This window comes from Carlito syrichta, unplaced genomic scaffold (assembly GCF_000164805.1).
Source record: "Carlito syrichta isolate Samal-C Ts95f unplaced genomic scaffold, Tarsius_syrichta-2.0.1 Scaffold315847, whole genome shotgun sequence".
In the NCBI taxonomy this organism is placed as follows: Eukaryota; Metazoa; Chordata; class Mammalia; order Primates; family Tarsiidae; genus Carlito; species Carlito syrichta.
The window spans coordinates 132,948-149,304 of record NW_007259943.1 but is presented as its reverse complement, the minus strand read 5'-3'; the positions used below and the strand labels follow the sequence as shown (position 1 = coordinate 149,304).

Sequence of the window (16,357 nt, the reverse complement as noted above, 5' to 3'; positions counted from 1 at the left end):
TTAAGTCATTAGGAAAATGCAAATCAAAACTACAATGAAATACCATTACACATCTACTAAAATGGATAACATAAAAAATACTGTCAATATCCCAAATGCTGATGGGAATGTACAATGATACAGCCACTCTGGAAAATTAAATAGACACTGTATGACCCAGAAATCCTACTTAAAGGTATTTATCCTAGAGGAAAAAAAACTTACATTCATACAAAAACGGTACATGAAAGTTTACAGCAACATTGTTCAACATCACCAAATTCTAAAAGCAACCCAAATGGCCTTCAGAAGGTCACTATGGCACATTCATACAACAGTGTACCACACAACAACAAAAAGGAACAATTAACACATACACGAGCCAGGCGCAGTGGTTCACGCCTGTAATCTCAGCACTTTGGGGGCTGAGGCGAGAGGGGTTTGAGACCAGGCCGAGCAACTTGGCAAGATCTTGTTTCTACAATAAATCAAAATTAGCTGGGAGTGGTGGCGCACGCCTGTGGTCCAGTTACTTGGAATGCTGAGGTGAAAGGATTGCCTGAGCCCAGCAGGTTGAGGCTGTGGTGGCCATGAATGTGCCACTGCACCTGTGGTGGCCATGAATGTGCCACTGGCCTGAGCAACAGAGTAAGACTCCGACTCAAAAAAATATATACACACACATGACACTAACTGAAAAAAGCCACTAATGAAGGCTGCGTACCATGTGATTCCATTTACAACACTCTAGAAAAGTCAAAACTGCAAGGATAAATCAATGGTTTCCAGAAGTGGCAGATGGTACCGGAATTCTTTAGAATGTTGAAATTGTTCTGTATCATATGTGTGGTGGTGCTTATAAGAATCTACACATATGAAGGGGGATGGGAAAAAAACCAAACAAAACAAAAATTGTTTTTGGAAGGCAGGCCTCTTGTAGTACAAGATTCTCCTTTAGGTAAGTGCTTTAGGAACCCAGTGGCATCAGTGTACCGGCTAGCATTGTTGTAAGAGGCTACACTCGGGTTCAGTGAATTTTTTGGGGGGAGATTCTTTCAACAGATTTGGCCATTTCTTGATGGGTGATTGACCACACAGCTGCCCACACCATGCTGAGTGTCCAGAAGTTTTTGACCAAAAAACACCTATGAAGAGGTGAAACAAAAATGGCAGAAGCACTAACAGGCATCCAAATGGACAAGTTCAAAAACTATTTCGAGCAGTAGAAAAAGCTTGTAATAGGTGGATTGCATCAAACGGAGAATACTTTGAAGGTGACTGAATTTTAAACATGCAAGAATAAATACACAATTTTTTATAAATAAATTATCATTTTTTGGGTCCCCCTCATATGTTAAAACACACAGGCCTATACACCCCAAAGAGTTTAACTATATATAAGTTAAAGTTAAAGAGTTTAACTATATATAAGTTTTTTAAAAAATAAGTATGTTGGGCCAGGTGTGCCCGTGTGACAGCTCACACCTGTACTCCCAGCACTTTGGGAGACCAAGGTGGGAGAATCGTTTGAGGCTAGGAGTTTAAGACTAGCTTGGGCAACATAGCAAGATCCTGTCTCTAAAAAAAATAATAATAATGTTGTAGGGGTAAATAAACTCATACACATTACACAAAACCATACTTTGTCTATTGAAGACACACACACACATATTGAAACAGAGAACGATCTTACACAGATCAGTGATGATGGTTTATCAACTGCAAACTAGGAAAAACTCAATTCTCCTCATCTGAGATCCAAAAGTGAAAAAGGAAGAAAGACAACAAGAAAATTACCAGCAATTGATTTAACAGAATAAAACAGGTCATTTTATTGGCTATTCTCAGAGCTCAAAGCTCAACCCAACCAAATCTCCAAGAGGCTATAGTGGGAACATCTCTGTTTTAGCACTAAGAATAGCATATTGTGTTTAACAAATAAAAAACCAAAAGCCTCAAACATACCCAGAAAAAGGTTAAAAAAAAAAAAGGTCAAGATATCAGCCCCTCATTTGTTTTCGCATTCACTGACACTACTCTAATGACCAAGGTCAAAATTTAAAATCTGATAATTATTTCTGACCTTGGCAATCATCAGCTTGTTCTAAAACATGAGCCAGGTGAGGGCCTCCAGGTACACAGTGCCAATCCAGATATTAAATAATGTCTCGGGGATCTTAATTTTGTAGTAAGAACACGAGTATCCAAGGGAAAATCACAAACTTCCCAGTATGACACTGCTCCGTGAAGGGACAGCTCCCTCTCATCTGAGGAATCTACCGTTCAGCTGCAGAAACTGGAGTTTATGATGACACTGACTAGCCAGCATCATGGTCAACACTTACATAAACCGTCCCTGCAGCGACAAATCTTCTGCAGCCCATCAGGTTCTGCCTTCTGCCCTCTCCTACATCAGAACAAAAGTAAGCCAGAAAAGCTGGACAGGCCTGAACAGTGGAAAAGCACTGCCTGAGTTGGGACACGTCCTGTTCATGACACTCTCAAAGCTCACGGAAATCACAGTGGGCAAAATCAAGGTCCCTGAGCATCCTCTGTCCAAAATACCCTTTGGGACATTTTCCAAATGTCAGTCCTAGAAATACCATTACTTGTGCCTATTTTCTGGAACACAAGAGCACTGCTCAGCGTCTTCTCAACCGTGGCACTACTGATACCAGTAGTATCAGTACTACTGATACTAGTAGTACCAGTACTAGTACTGCACAGGGCTGCCCTGGGCACTGCAGGATGTTGTAACAGCCAAAACTGTCTGCAGACATTGCCACATGCACCTTCAGTGAGGAAAGGTTCATACAGGGCAGTCATAGGGGGTACAGAGAGGTTCAGGGTACTACATTTGGGTGGGCTTGTCCACCTCTCTGTCAAAAAAACAGGAAACCCCCCAGACTATACAAGGACCTCTCCACATGGGAGCAGCTCAACTTTCTTCTCTGGCCCTGTAAGTTTAGTTTGTGGATGCTCGTTTCAATGAAAGTACTGCCAGGACTCCTGTCTTTGGAAGGAGGAAAGACAAAAATGGGAAAGAAACGGTGTGCTTTGGTCAGAATTTCTGAGGCCTTGGAGGCTTCATCCATGGCAGGCACACATCTGAACTAAATCTGAACTAAAGTGTACTCAGAAACTATTCATCCATTTGCAATCCTAAGAACGTCTGAAGCCAGAGGCCAATACAAGAGCATGATCTGCGATGAAGTCACTAGGAGAAATGCGTGAGAGCAAAGATACAATTCAGAAACATGTCCTAGCAGGATACGTTCATTATCGAGTAGCTAGCTACTCATTATTTCTTCTCTAAGATACAAAAAGATCATGAAATTATAATACAACGTGGGCAAGGCAGAGAATCATGTGTGTGTGTGTGTGTGTGTGTGTGTGTTTTCCTGGAGATATGGCATAACAGGCTGATGACATGCTATTGTCCAGAGTAGGATGCATCTGAGAGTGAGGGGGCGGCTATTAACAGTGACGCTGGGACGAGAGGCATAAACCAAGACTCCAGACAGATGATGACCTGTGCAGCAGCCTCGTTCCCAAAGATGCCCGCCATTTACATCAATTTTTTTTAACTTCTTTTCCTAAGGGTAAAATAATTGGTTTTTCTATTTCATCGGGAATTACTATTTTCTCTTTGAGGAAGGAAGAAAAAAACAAATGACAAACATGAAGCCCAAAGAATATAACTCTGAAAAATTCCTCTAAGGTGAGATGATGAATCTGTAATGTACTCACACAATCGACGCTTTACCATAATAGTATATACTTTCATAGAGTACTTAGTTTTCTAGGACTCATCCAGGGACTTTCCCTTATTAGTTTTCTAGTGAATCTGATGGGTAGAATTTCCCAGACAATTTTTAGGAACTGATGAACATGTACTTGTAAGTCAGAGATCTGAATTCACTATGGGACAATTTATAGGACATGTTTCCTTCAAAATCATCCTACGACAAAAACTGCTATGACAAGTAAAAATTTGAAAACTTGCCTTGTACGTGATTTGCTTTGTTAAGCTGGCTTGATGTTTAAGAGTACTAAATCATTTACCATAAAGGAAAATAACAAACCTTATTTTTAGCATGCTAACGATATTTTAAGACTCATAGGTTTTGAGTCATTTGGCACAGATAACACTTCATTTATTTAAAAAAAAAGTTATCATTTGCTAAAAATCAGCTATATGCCAGGCACTTACATACATGATCTCAACCTTGTAAGTCATCCTGTAAGATATTTATCTGCATTTTATCATCAAGGAAGTCAGCGGCCCAAAGAGCACCCAGACAGTTGAGTACACATACTAGAATCCAAAACGAAAACCCTAGCTATAATGTTAGGTGGCTCAATATGGAGACTCTGATAGGCTATTTAGTTTCCTCAAAGCAAACTAAAATGAAATGTATACTGCTGAAGAGATAGCTCAACACGTGTGAATGCCGCACAAGGAAAAAACAGGCAGAAGCCTGTACTGCCCCACCCTCTACCCTGTCGTCACTGGCAAACTAAAAAGCGGAGCTGTATAATTCTCTCCCTCTCCTCCTGTGTGCAACCCCATACCCTGTCCCACCCCCACACAGGCAGTTTCATTTGACTTTGTGGATGGTTATTTCTGTGGGAGAAAACCCCAGTGGTATAATGGTTGGGACATGGAAGGTTTTGGTTAATAGTCTAGCTGGCTTAATTTCCCAAAAATTAAACACTTAGATTATAACAAAGAGTATGTGATCGTCTTTAAGACCTTCCAGGCCTAACAATCATCAGTATAAACAAAATTGTTCGCTGTTGTATTGTTCCCTCTCCTCCCTAAATTGTTATCCTTGTTTTTGTTTTTAATCTTTGGGGGAGAAATTCGCTACAGAGAACTCTGTGACTTTATATCCCTGCTACAGTCAAAATTAACACCACTCTCCTGATCCTCAGTAACATTCAGTGTGTTTAGACCACTTACCTATTGTTTTTTATCTTTTTCTAGACTGATGAATGCAACCAAAACATTATCATGAGACCTTTGAATACTAACCTAGCAACAAAGAAACCAGTTTCTGCTAACCTCTTCTTTGTGCAGTCCTGCTATGTAAAAGTCCCTTAACACAAGGTGAAATCCTAAAGCACCCTCTCCAATCACCTCTTAAAGAACCAACAATATTCGGTTTGATCATTATGGGGAGTGTCTTAAAATGGCAACAAAAACCACATGAAGCTCAACTATTTCCAACTCTGTGTCAAAGACCCATTTGTCTTACAAATCAATTTAATCTTACTTGACATTAGGACTATAATAATTCAAACTCCAGCCGGGCTTGGTGGCTCAGCCTGTAATCCCGCGCCTTTGGGAGGCTGAGGGGAATGGATTGCCTGAGCCCGCGGGTTCGAGACCTGCCTGGGCAGCGAGACCTCATCTCTACAATAAATCAAAAAACCAGCTGGGCATGGTAGCGCACGCCTGTAATTCTGGCTACTCAGAAGGCTGAGACGGAAGGATCGCCGGAGGCCAGCAGGCAAGGCTGCGGTGGCCGGGAGCGGCCCCTGCACTCCAGTCTGGGCAACCGAGTGAGACTCCAACTCAAAAAAATAATAATAATAATAATAATTCAAACTTCTGAAGCCTAAGACGATGGGAGAGCAGCCTCTGACTCATTCCGGAGGGTCCTCTCTGGGCCAAGGCATTCCATGACACTCCATTACACAAGAATGGGCAGACAGGATTATAGATCTGGATTCTTGTCCTGCCCGATTATAATAGTTAATTATTGTTTAACAAGAGCAGTTCAATATGTTTTCAGCTAAATAAGACAATTCTGTCTCTTACATGGTTTAAAAACGCCAAGGCCAACTTTTCACAATGGTGATGTTATTCCGGGCATTCTTGTGGCAGTGATACTTCCTAAAGGACAATCTGCCTCATGAAATAGAGAGCACTTTGGAAAAAATTACCAAAAACTTTTCACCCTACCTAGAGGCCACCAGTCTCCAGAGAAGACCACTCCCTAAGTTATTCCACTTCCTTTATAGATGAAGTGGCTTTGGAAAAGTCCAGCAGGTTGTGCACCCAGCCTGCTTCCCCTTCCCATGAAGCACACGATTCACTGACATTTCCCGGCCTCCCCTGGGTAAGGTGTGGCCATGTAACTGAGTTCTGGCCAGAGAACATGAGCAGAAAGAATGTGTTCTATGTCTATGCCTGGGCACATAAGAACTCCCCACACGAGTCTCCCATTTCCCTCCCGCTGACTTGTGGCAGCTGAACACAGCCACATGTAGAAGACGGAAGAATGGTAAGCTAGAAGGAATAGGGTCCCTGAATCAGTGTTTGGAGGAAAACAGTCCATGTATCAGGGCAACCAGTGAGCGAGAGAGAAATTTCTATCAGGTTTCAGTCACTATACGTTTAAGCAGCTGACATGATATTAACTAAACAAAATACGCTGGGCAACCACAGATCAAGGTTAGGCTGATCTGGAACTGATGTGGTAGAATTGGCAACTCAGCAAGAGCAGGACACATGGGATGGAATCCCTTGATAGATACAGTCAAGGTAAGACCATATTTGGCCACAATAAAGCAATCTATTCCAGCATGCGATAAAGATTTTGCTAAGGAGCTGAGATTGAAGAGACATTTTGGGCCACTGATCCTTCATTTCCATAGTTAAATATTAACTGGTGTAAACTACCACATATTTGTGAGGATCTTCTATACTTTCTTTGCCAAAGGTATCATAATTCATATTAAAATACGTCAGCATACCACAAGAAACCCAACTCTGGATTTACTACAACACTACTGTTGAAGTCATTTCACAGAGGACGTTAAGCAATACAGTGGACACAGTCCAAGTCGAGTTTCTTTAGCTGTTTGTTGTTCTTGATAGAAATTCAACACCAAGACAACACTGGCATTCCCCTATGGAAGTTGCACATGTGACACTTCCCGTGCCGCCCCGTCAAGACCCAAACCAGCTGCACCATCACAGCATTATTTGTTCTTGATGTTGGCATTCCTCCTCCTCCTTCTTTTGTCCTGATTTTTTTGGTTTGACCTCACTAGATATATTCACTGCAAATTACCTCCATTGCAAAGTTATTTAAAAGATGAAGTATGAATAAATTCTATCAATTAAGGAAGGAAATCAACACTCATTAAGTGCCTACTATATGCCAGGTACTTTCACATACTTAATTCCATTTAGTCTTTGCAGCAATACGGTATATAATATAACTTTCCATTTTACAAATGAGAAAGCAAGTTAGTTGAAATAAATAAATAATAACTCATTCAAGTCCATACACCAAAGAAAATGACAGCGAGATTCAAGTATGGTGACAATGGGCTCTAAAACTCACTCTTTCCATCTCAAAATGCTTCATTTAACCTAATGACATATTAACATCCTTTACACAAGGGGAAAAAATAGGATTGCCACTCAGTTTTTATTTCCTTTAAGTATTATTCATTTTAGTAATAAACCAATGGTTTGCAACATTTCCATCCTTCAACTTACGCTTTAGTATCCCATTTCCACAAAGCCAAAACCCACACTATCCCTTCCAATATCAGAGCAGGTTACAAGTTGCAACTTAGAGAATTTAGAGGATAAGCCCAGGAGAGGAGGAGGCCTGGTACAAATTTTCCAGGGATATCGCTGCTTCCCCCAGGAAATAATCATTTCTTCCTCCAAAGTTGTATATTTCCACAAGAATTATTTCATAGGTTTTTTTCACGAATTCACAAGATTTCCAAAGCCCCATTTTAAAAGACACTACATTTGTAATTTGAAACAGGCACATGTCATGGAACTTGAAGCACAAAAAATAGTCTTATACTCTCCTCATGGTATAATAAGATTACCCTACAACATCTAAAATGGTTCCATACAGGATCAGAAAACCATTTTTAATACGATCCTTTATCACTTAAAGAACCGGGTGCATGTCCAAGACAATTTGTAATGTTGTATTATTATAACTACTATGTTATTTAAGTAATTATCTACTTACCTAGCATTCTTAAAAGTCAAATGTAGATAAACTCACTAACTAAGCAATATTATCAAGTCTCAGCAGCTGTTTTTAACAGCATTAAATTAAACCACAGTTGATAACTGAAAGCATCAAAAGATTAACTTTCTTGGGTTGGCATGAGTTTTTGATACTAATCAAATCATCTTAAAATGAGGTGATTCATAGTTGCTCTAATAACTTAATAAGAAACAGTTTTTGATGATAAAGTCCCACTCAGAACCACACTTTCTTGTTTGAAAGAGAATTTCAACATCAAATACTTCTACCAAAAATATAGTTCTATAGGTGACATTTAAGATGATAAAGCTATCAGAGCCAGGTTCTTTTGATTGAAAGGTCAGAACATTCCTCCTTCCTCTGGACTCTGTTGTGCTGTATTATATGAGAGTCCTTCACATCCGCTGCTTGCACCTCAGCCGAGTGCTGCATCATGGAAAATGGCATTATTTTAAGCCTTACCTTCAGATAGGATCCATAATATTTGGTTACGTATGGACTGTCACACTGACTCAGCACTGTGATTTCTTGTTGAATGTCCTCTATCTCATCCTCAGCTTCTTCCAGATCAATGATTTTTATGGCAACCACTTTCTGAGTCCGATTGTCAATGCCTTTGAACACCTCTCCAAAAGAGCCCTTGCCAATCTTCTCTAGTTTTGTAAAAAGCTCTTCTGGATCTGCTTTCAGGTTCTGTAGGAGAGAAGAAAAAGAAGGGAAACTTCAATACCTCATGGCGCCATGACTGCCTTTTAGTTTTATTTGTCACACTACGGACCACAGTCATTCAGGGATGGATCTATTTCCCATGTCTAGGACCAGGCTGGCTGTGAACCCAGCTCTTCAGGCTTGGGACATGAATCCCTGGGTCTCTCTTGCGTGTGTGTGTTAGACTCTTATGCGCAGCCACATTTGCAACAAGAACAACCACCCAGCTAGATATAAAACAAGAGGAAATAAAAATTTAAACATGTATTTGAATATGTTAGATGAGAGGCACGTATTTATTGAAAAATCCCTCTTGGCTAAGCAAAAATTCCACTTTTCTCCTCACCCTATCCCCAAAATGTCCTCAGTTCAGGTGGTTATTTATTCAAACACAGGTTAACTAGTTGTATCACCTAACAGTAAAACATGCATGTCCTAACCATGCATCTTTGTTCACTGCTATTGCCTTCACCTACACAACAATTTAACCAGATTCCAGAAAACGATAAGCGCCTGTTTTCTCTTGTCACATAAATGTTATACCCTTGAAGCAGCCTCTAAAAGCTCTTACCCACCCACCCAATGAGTTGCATATCCATATACAGCATACACTTCCAAGAAGTCCAGCTGTCAAGAATCCAAGCTCTCATCCTTAACAGCTCCGCCATACAAAGACGTGTGAACAACTGAGTTCTCAGCAGGGGCAGTAACTTGTCATCCCCAGGGCCTGTTTGTCAGGAAACTGAGGGCCAACACTGACATTTAGCCAGCCGAGCCAGGGATGCTGCACATCTCACCACAAGTAACCACTCAGCCCCAGAGGCCAGTGGCACCCCGGCAACAAGCACGAGCCTGGAACCTCACAGAGCAAGAAAGGACTCTGAGAGCCGCCAAGCCTACAGACACATCTTTCCTGGGAAACAGCCCTCAGAGGAAGAGGATGCCGGGCCAGTCCTGAAAGTCTACACATCCTTCAAAGAAACTGAAATATTAGGAAAAGGGAACAAGGCAGGGAAAGGAGGGGGAGGACTGAAACGGAGGTGGAGAAAGAGAAAAAGGAGAAGGAAGAATAAAAGACCCAGGAAGATGACGTACCCACACAGCAGTGTATGTAAATCGTACACAGCATTTCCAACTTTGGCAGTGTTATGAGCTGAGTGAGCTTTGGGGCTAACCAGACGCCAGCCACTCACCTGCTTTCCAAGGGGCCACAGGAAGCAGGTGAGTCCAGCTCTAATCTGGAGGCCTTGCTGTGCCACAGCACGTCCACCATGGAAACCATGCACCACGATGACGCATGAGTCAAGTCACAAGTGAGTTCTTCACACAGAGCCCCTGCCCCATATTGGAGATCGCACACGGAAAACGTAAAAGCCCACAAAACTCACCAACCATCTTCGTAAAAAATGAACACAGTGAGGTCTGTGTGCTGGACATTACACACATGATGTGAAACGCGTCCTGGGGTAACTGAGAGAAAAGATGCTGAGACCGTGTCACCTAGAGCCCCGCCCACACCGGAAGGTCATGGCCGGTGTAATCCGTGGTCTAACAAGCTGCAGGGATTACAAGGGCTACAGTTTTAGCCATGATCCCCCCTGGCTCATACAAGCTAAACAAGCATCCACTGTGTTAAAAACGAAGCCAGCATTTCACTTCATCTCTACCTGAAGTACTGCACTAAACAAATCAACTGGGTGATTAGTAGAGATGCATTTAGTTTTAAAACTGTTTTCCGTGATAGGACTGTGTTTCCAATGTCTTTCACAAACTCGGGAAGCCTGGCTGTGTATTCCAGGCTTTAAAAATCACAGTGCAAGACCCTTGGGTCTACCAAGACAGTCATCAACCAGCAGTCAGTGCCCAGGATAATTTTCTTAAGTGAGGATTGTCTTTAAAGCTGGCGGGGAGTCCCATAACATTTTCTTATTTTCAAACTTGTCATGTACCCCAGTTGAGCACCCTTCAAAGTCATTTTTGGGAACATGGCCAGAGAAGGCCAGAGAAGCCTGGGTGAGAGCCCCCACCCACCCTCCCACACACCGCCTTGAGCCTACACATCGCCCTCCTTTCTAACCACGCTGCTAGGGCTGAAGGATTTCAGGAGGCAAAGGGGCAGCACTCCTTTCCTTTTTCACGTGCAGTGACATAACTCCATCTTCAGCAGTCCAGCCTTCGCGGCCCCATGCCCCTGCCCTTACCTCCCTCCCTCCAGGGGGAGACAGCGCAGCCCTCCTTTCCTTCAAGGCCAGCCCCAGGAGCGGGGCTCTGGAATCCATCCTTCTCTCCTCCAGGGTTCGGCTTCACCAGCAACGCTCTCCTCGCCTCTGTCTCGACCATTTACCCTCTGCTGGCTCTCCGCCCTTGGCAACATGCTCAAGTTCCTCCCATTAAAACAAACAAAGCACCTGCCTGCCCGGGCAGCCCTCCTCCCCCACCCCGTCCTGCCCTGAAGTTCTCTGAAAGTCAGCTGACTTGCCCGTCTGCTACCACCGCAGCCTGGCTCCACCAGCTCTGCTCGGCGACGCTGCAGTGCCACACGTGAGCCCCATCCCACACCCCTCCCTCGTGACTTTCCAGTCCCTTGGCAGCTACGCCCTGCTCTCAGCTGTCTTCTTCTGTCCCCCCAGCCCCCAGTTCCAGAAGACTCTTCCTGCAGACGCCACCTTGGCCAGCGGCCCTTACGCCAGGGCATCCTCCCAAGGGTCCATCCTGTGCCCCACTTCCTCCTCTAGTCCTTCTCCTCAAACTGTGCCAGTCTCAGGGCTGGGGTCCTTGTTTCCCAAACCTGGCCCAAATCACCAGGACACTTGACGTTGCAACAGTTACACCTGGGGACCAAGGGGGGAAGAGGGTGAATCATCCACATGTGTAAAACACCCCACTTGGTTTTGATGAGGAGCCATCTCTAAGGAAACGCTGTTTTAAGCGATCACGCGTGTGATAACTTTCAAAGTGCTACCTCTGCCTTGCCTTTGAGTTGAACTCTGGGGATCAATTACTTGCTGGGTATCGTCTCTTTCTGCCCGGACAACTCAAGCTCAGAATTTGTCACCTCCCCTGCTGACCTGGACTGTCCTCCTGTAGTCTCCTTCTGCTCCACACCGTCTCCTTTGCTCCAGGAGTCTGGGGACCGTGTCTCCCTCACCTCTACACCCATGTGCCCGGGCACAACAGAATGAGTGGCACAAGCTTGATGGTCAGGAACTGACCTCTGAGAGACGAGGAAATTCAGACGCGCTTTGACACAAACAGGATCCAGGCCAGACACTACAGAGACTATCCTCCTTGGAGGGACAGAAGACCCTGGCAGGGGGAAGGGGTCGACATCTCCTGCAGACAAGGGTGAGGAGACATGGGAAGAGTCTGACTCCTTACGTCAGGAGAGCCAGTTGCTGCTGGAACTTACAAGCACAGAGACTCCCATGTCTCAACAAGCACCCCCATCACCAGGAAGGCTCGTTAGAGCAGCATGCCGACCCCACCCGGAGGTGCTGACTTAGGCCATCTGGTGTGGCCACAAGAATCAGAGCAGCCAGCTGATGCTGCTGGTCCAGGGACCATACCTAGAGAACTGCTCAGGAGACCTGGGGACAGAAGCCAGGCAGCCTCGACATGCCAGCCACTATAGCAGCTTGGATAGGTTTGCTGATCACTCCACCCCATACTAAGAAAACAGCTTTTCTTTTTGAGAGTTGATTTTAAAAGTAGCCCACAAGAATTTATCCAAACCCTTACCATGTCGTTGAGGACCTTGTTACAAAAGGAGCTGTCAATGAATCCTGCCTCTCTGGTCCACGCCTCCATGAATGTGACTCTGGCTCTCCTCCCAGCAAGAGACAGTAACTACTACCCCAGCCCTTGAATCCAGCCAGGCTGGTTCTGCGCCATGTTCTGACCAACACCATGCGGCAGATGGGAAGCTGTGGGCCCTCTAAGACGAGGCCCCAGAGCTGCCTCCTCAAGACTGCGAGACCATGAGGTAGTGAGAGGCAGAAATCACAGATGGTGTGGTCACAGAGACGCATTCAGTCACGTCCTGGAGCCTAGCTGAGGTCCCAGTACCTACATGAGGTCGTCTTGGGCCACCCAGCCCAACTATGCCACCAACTGACTGCAAAGAGCCAGGAAAAGCCAGCAAAGCTGCTCAATCACTCCACAAAACTGTGAGAAGAAGTCAGTCTGCTGTTTTAGCTGTTAGGTTTTAGCTGGTTTGTTACTCAACAACAGACAAATGATAGAAAAAACCGATGCTAGAAGCTGGGTGCTCCCAACAAAGGCCCTGACAGCACACGCCCCGCTTGGGGTCAGAGGGGAGGCGGCCCATCCACTGCCAGACGCCTCTCGCCCTTCCGCTCTTGAACAGGAGCGCCGGTGGCAGCCTCCCTCTTCCTGTCTTGCCAGTTTGTTCAGGTCAGCTCTCTGAATCAAGAGAGGCCACAGCCAAGGGGCTGGTAGCCCATCCACAGTCGGCCCTGACACAGAGAGTACAGACCTCGAGTCTGGCATGGAGCAGGGAGCGAAGGAGGAGACAGCAGGGCAAGGGGAGTATCTTGCCCATTTGAGGGACACGAGCCCTCGGGACTGGAAGGCATGCTGGCAGATCATAACGACACCAATAGTTAACCCATCCCCTGCCTCCATACCTCAGGCAACTCTGCCCACCGCTCCCACCAAGAGGCAGAGTCTGTTATCCCTTGCCTGGAACCCGGGTTAGCGTGTGGCTCCTGTGATGGCGTGCCATTTCCAAGGTCAGGTCTCAAGGGGCCCTGCAACCTTCGCTGCCCTCTTGCAAGGCCTCCATCAGAACCTGAAGAGGCCTGTTCTAGCCACGGGAGAGGCCACATGCACCACACCGAGGCACCAGCCAAACGCCGGGTCAACTGCGAGACCTGGAGAGAGCTGCCCAGTTGCCCACATGTCCCCAATACGCCCAGGCCCCAGCCACTCTCCAGCAGACCAGAGCCACAGAATGAGCCTGAGCTAGACTGGCAGAAAACCACCCAGTTCCTGCTAGGAATGGTAAGAAACACTAAATCATTATTGTCTTAGGTCACCAAGTACTGGAGTGGTTTCTTACACAATAGATGAGAGAACTTGAGACAAATCACTGCAGGAGAAATTGTCGGGGGGGGGGGTGTTCTATACTTTGGAGAGAAATGTTGTATTTTAATCAATGGCCTGTTTTCCTTTCACCTGGTCTAAGGCAGCTCAGGATACAGCTGTTTTCACTCTTCTTTTACCATCTTCCAGAAGGACCTATGCAGAAGCTGCCACTTCGCACACTGAGCAGCCACTGTGTTGCCTCACATCTGCTCACATGGTGTGAGTCTTCCAGACCTCCTCAGCAGTTGGAAACCCAGCTTTGACCCGCTATTGGCAAGGAGGGCACCATCTGCTAACGCTGACAGCAGGGCACTAAACAAAGCAGGGTTCCCGCAGGCAGCTTTACCCTTTGGCAATTCTCGCACAAGTTCATTACCATACAGAGTCCCCCATAGCCAGAAGAAAATCAATGCCAAACTGACTTATTTCAAGCAGGAACCTCAAGATTCTGCTGCCAGAGTTGTCCTCTGAGGAAAGTAGATTTCCTTGGCAGAAAAGGTGCCATTTTTGCCAACCATCTTGATAGCTTTCTTTTAGAACGGTCAGTGCTGCACTGAGCAGCAGCCATGCCTCGGATGAGAAAGGTCTACCCTGCCTGAAAGGAGGCAGAGTCCCAGGCAGAACCCAGGCAGGAGTCAGGACACCCAGCGGCTAGGTCCTTTCTGGGGCAGGGGAAAGTTTGGATGCAAAGAGACGGCCAACATTCCCCTCCCAAGTCCCCTCTCCTAGGGCAGCAAGACTAGGGGATGGGGGACGGGCTTGGGTGCAGCCTACACACAGCATCCCACTCCTCAGGCCCCAGACTCAGCCCCCCAAGAATACCTCGAGGCCCATTCCTGCAGTGGAGCAGAAGACTCCAACCTGGGAGGGCAGGAAGAATGAATCCCACCCTGGAAGGGGCAGGAAGAACGGCTTCTCCAGCATGCTCCCAGCAAAGGGAAGCACAACGGGGTGACTCTCGTTCACATGCTCACAGAACACACACCCCCACAAGCTGCTTCCCTTCGATGAGCCTTGGTTCCTCCACAAAGAGAAGAATTCCAGGACAGAGAGATAATAATAAATTAGCACCTATCTGGAGTAAACGCAACTGAGAGGCCAGCACAGTGGTTCAGCCTATACTCCCAGCACTTTGGGAGGCTGAGGTGAGGGGACTGCCTGAGCCCAGGGGTTCGAGACAGCCTGAGCAACTTGGTGAGACATCGTCTCTACAATAAATTAAAAAATTAGCTGGGCGTGGGGGTGTGTGCCTGTGGTTCCAGCTACTTGGAAGGCTGAGGCGGAAGGATCGCCTAAGCCCAGCAGACTGAGGCTGCGGTGGCCGTGAGTATGCCAACTGCACTCCAGCCTGGGTGACAGAATAAGACTGACTCCAAAAAAAAAAAAAAAAAACACAACAAGTAACTGAGAATGAGGCTCTAGCACCCACCAGTCAAAGTGTCTGACACATCCATGCAGTGTCTAGAATAGATGGCACTGCACTCAAATACTGCCCTTCTACTCACAACTGTCCAGTTCCCACAAAATCTTTCCCATCCATTTTCAGAAAGAGCCCAATTTCCCATTCTGAGGGGCCTCAGGATTGTGTGGAAACCTCAGGGAAATGACACTTGATTTTTCTAGCTCTGGTGGCTTTATTTCCTTCTCATCGTGACAACGCCAGGTCATCTGCCTCTGTAAATTTTAGTCAGCTAACTCTGGGCCTTCCCACAGCCTCGTGCCTTGTCTTGTTTATTTTCACCCACAAGATTTAGGAAAACTAAGGCATCTAGTATACTTAATCATATTAGGGCCAACATTATTAATAACTGACCAAAATAAGTAGAAGATCCATTTCCCCGGGTCAAAAGGTCCCGACATGAGCCTAGACTCTGGCAACACTCCTCATCCCCTCCCCAACACGCCTGCGGAAACATCACCTGCTCATGGCAACAAGACTTGAGGGAGTGGGGAGGAAGTGGGACTTGAGGCAGGGGCAGGCGGGGATCCAGAACTGAGGGAAGAGCTGCAAAGCCAAGGGAAAAGGCACCAGGTGGGTCTGGGGTCAACCAACTCACAAGAGCTTCTCACTGAGGACGAAATGAAAGTATTCTCTTTTGGTACAACCAGTTACCCCAAACCTGGATCTCCCAGAAGCCCAAGGCCACGAGAAACCAACCCATGTGTGCCCAGCACGCACCACAGTGAGGACGGGCACCCATACCCACTGGGCTGCAGCACTGAACACAAAGTCACCCAGCACTGGAGAGGACGGCCATGAGCTCTTAAACGTGCGTCTGTGACTACTAAGGACTCCTAAGGAAAACGCCCATTTAAACTCAGTTCAGATGTAAGAAATTAGACTTGAAGTCTTCCATGACCAAATTCCCATGTAAATTTATGCTGCCTATACATACCTTTTTAAATCTCAACTCAGGGCACACAAATGAACCCTCTAATTTTGTAAACAGTGATTCTAAATGTCTGACCAGTCACTGTGAGGAGTGTTAAGCCCGTATCTAGACAAAAGGTTAACACACACTAAAAGG

General features: G+C 45.7%; 1 protein-coding gene across 1 annotated transcript in view; it reads right to left on the bottom strand.

Annotated features, from left to right (window-relative positions):
* The window catches only part of STK24 (serine/threonine kinase 24), a 64,905-nt gene extending 53,665 nt beyond the window's left edge, over positions 1 to 11,240 (bottom strand). Inside the window, exons 1-2 of the mRNA XM_008073445.2 lie at positions 10,925 to 11,240; positions 8,478 to 8,708 (exon numbers count right to left, since the gene is read on the bottom strand). Of these exons, the coding sequence (XP_008071636.2) occupies positions 8,478 to 8,708; positions 10,925 to 11,002 (309 nt within the window). The 5' untranslated portion in view covers positions 11,003 to 11,240. The remainder of the gene's footprint in view (positions 1 to 8,477; positions 8,709 to 10,924) is intronic.
* Positions 11,241 to 16,357: the final 5,117 nt, after the last annotated feature.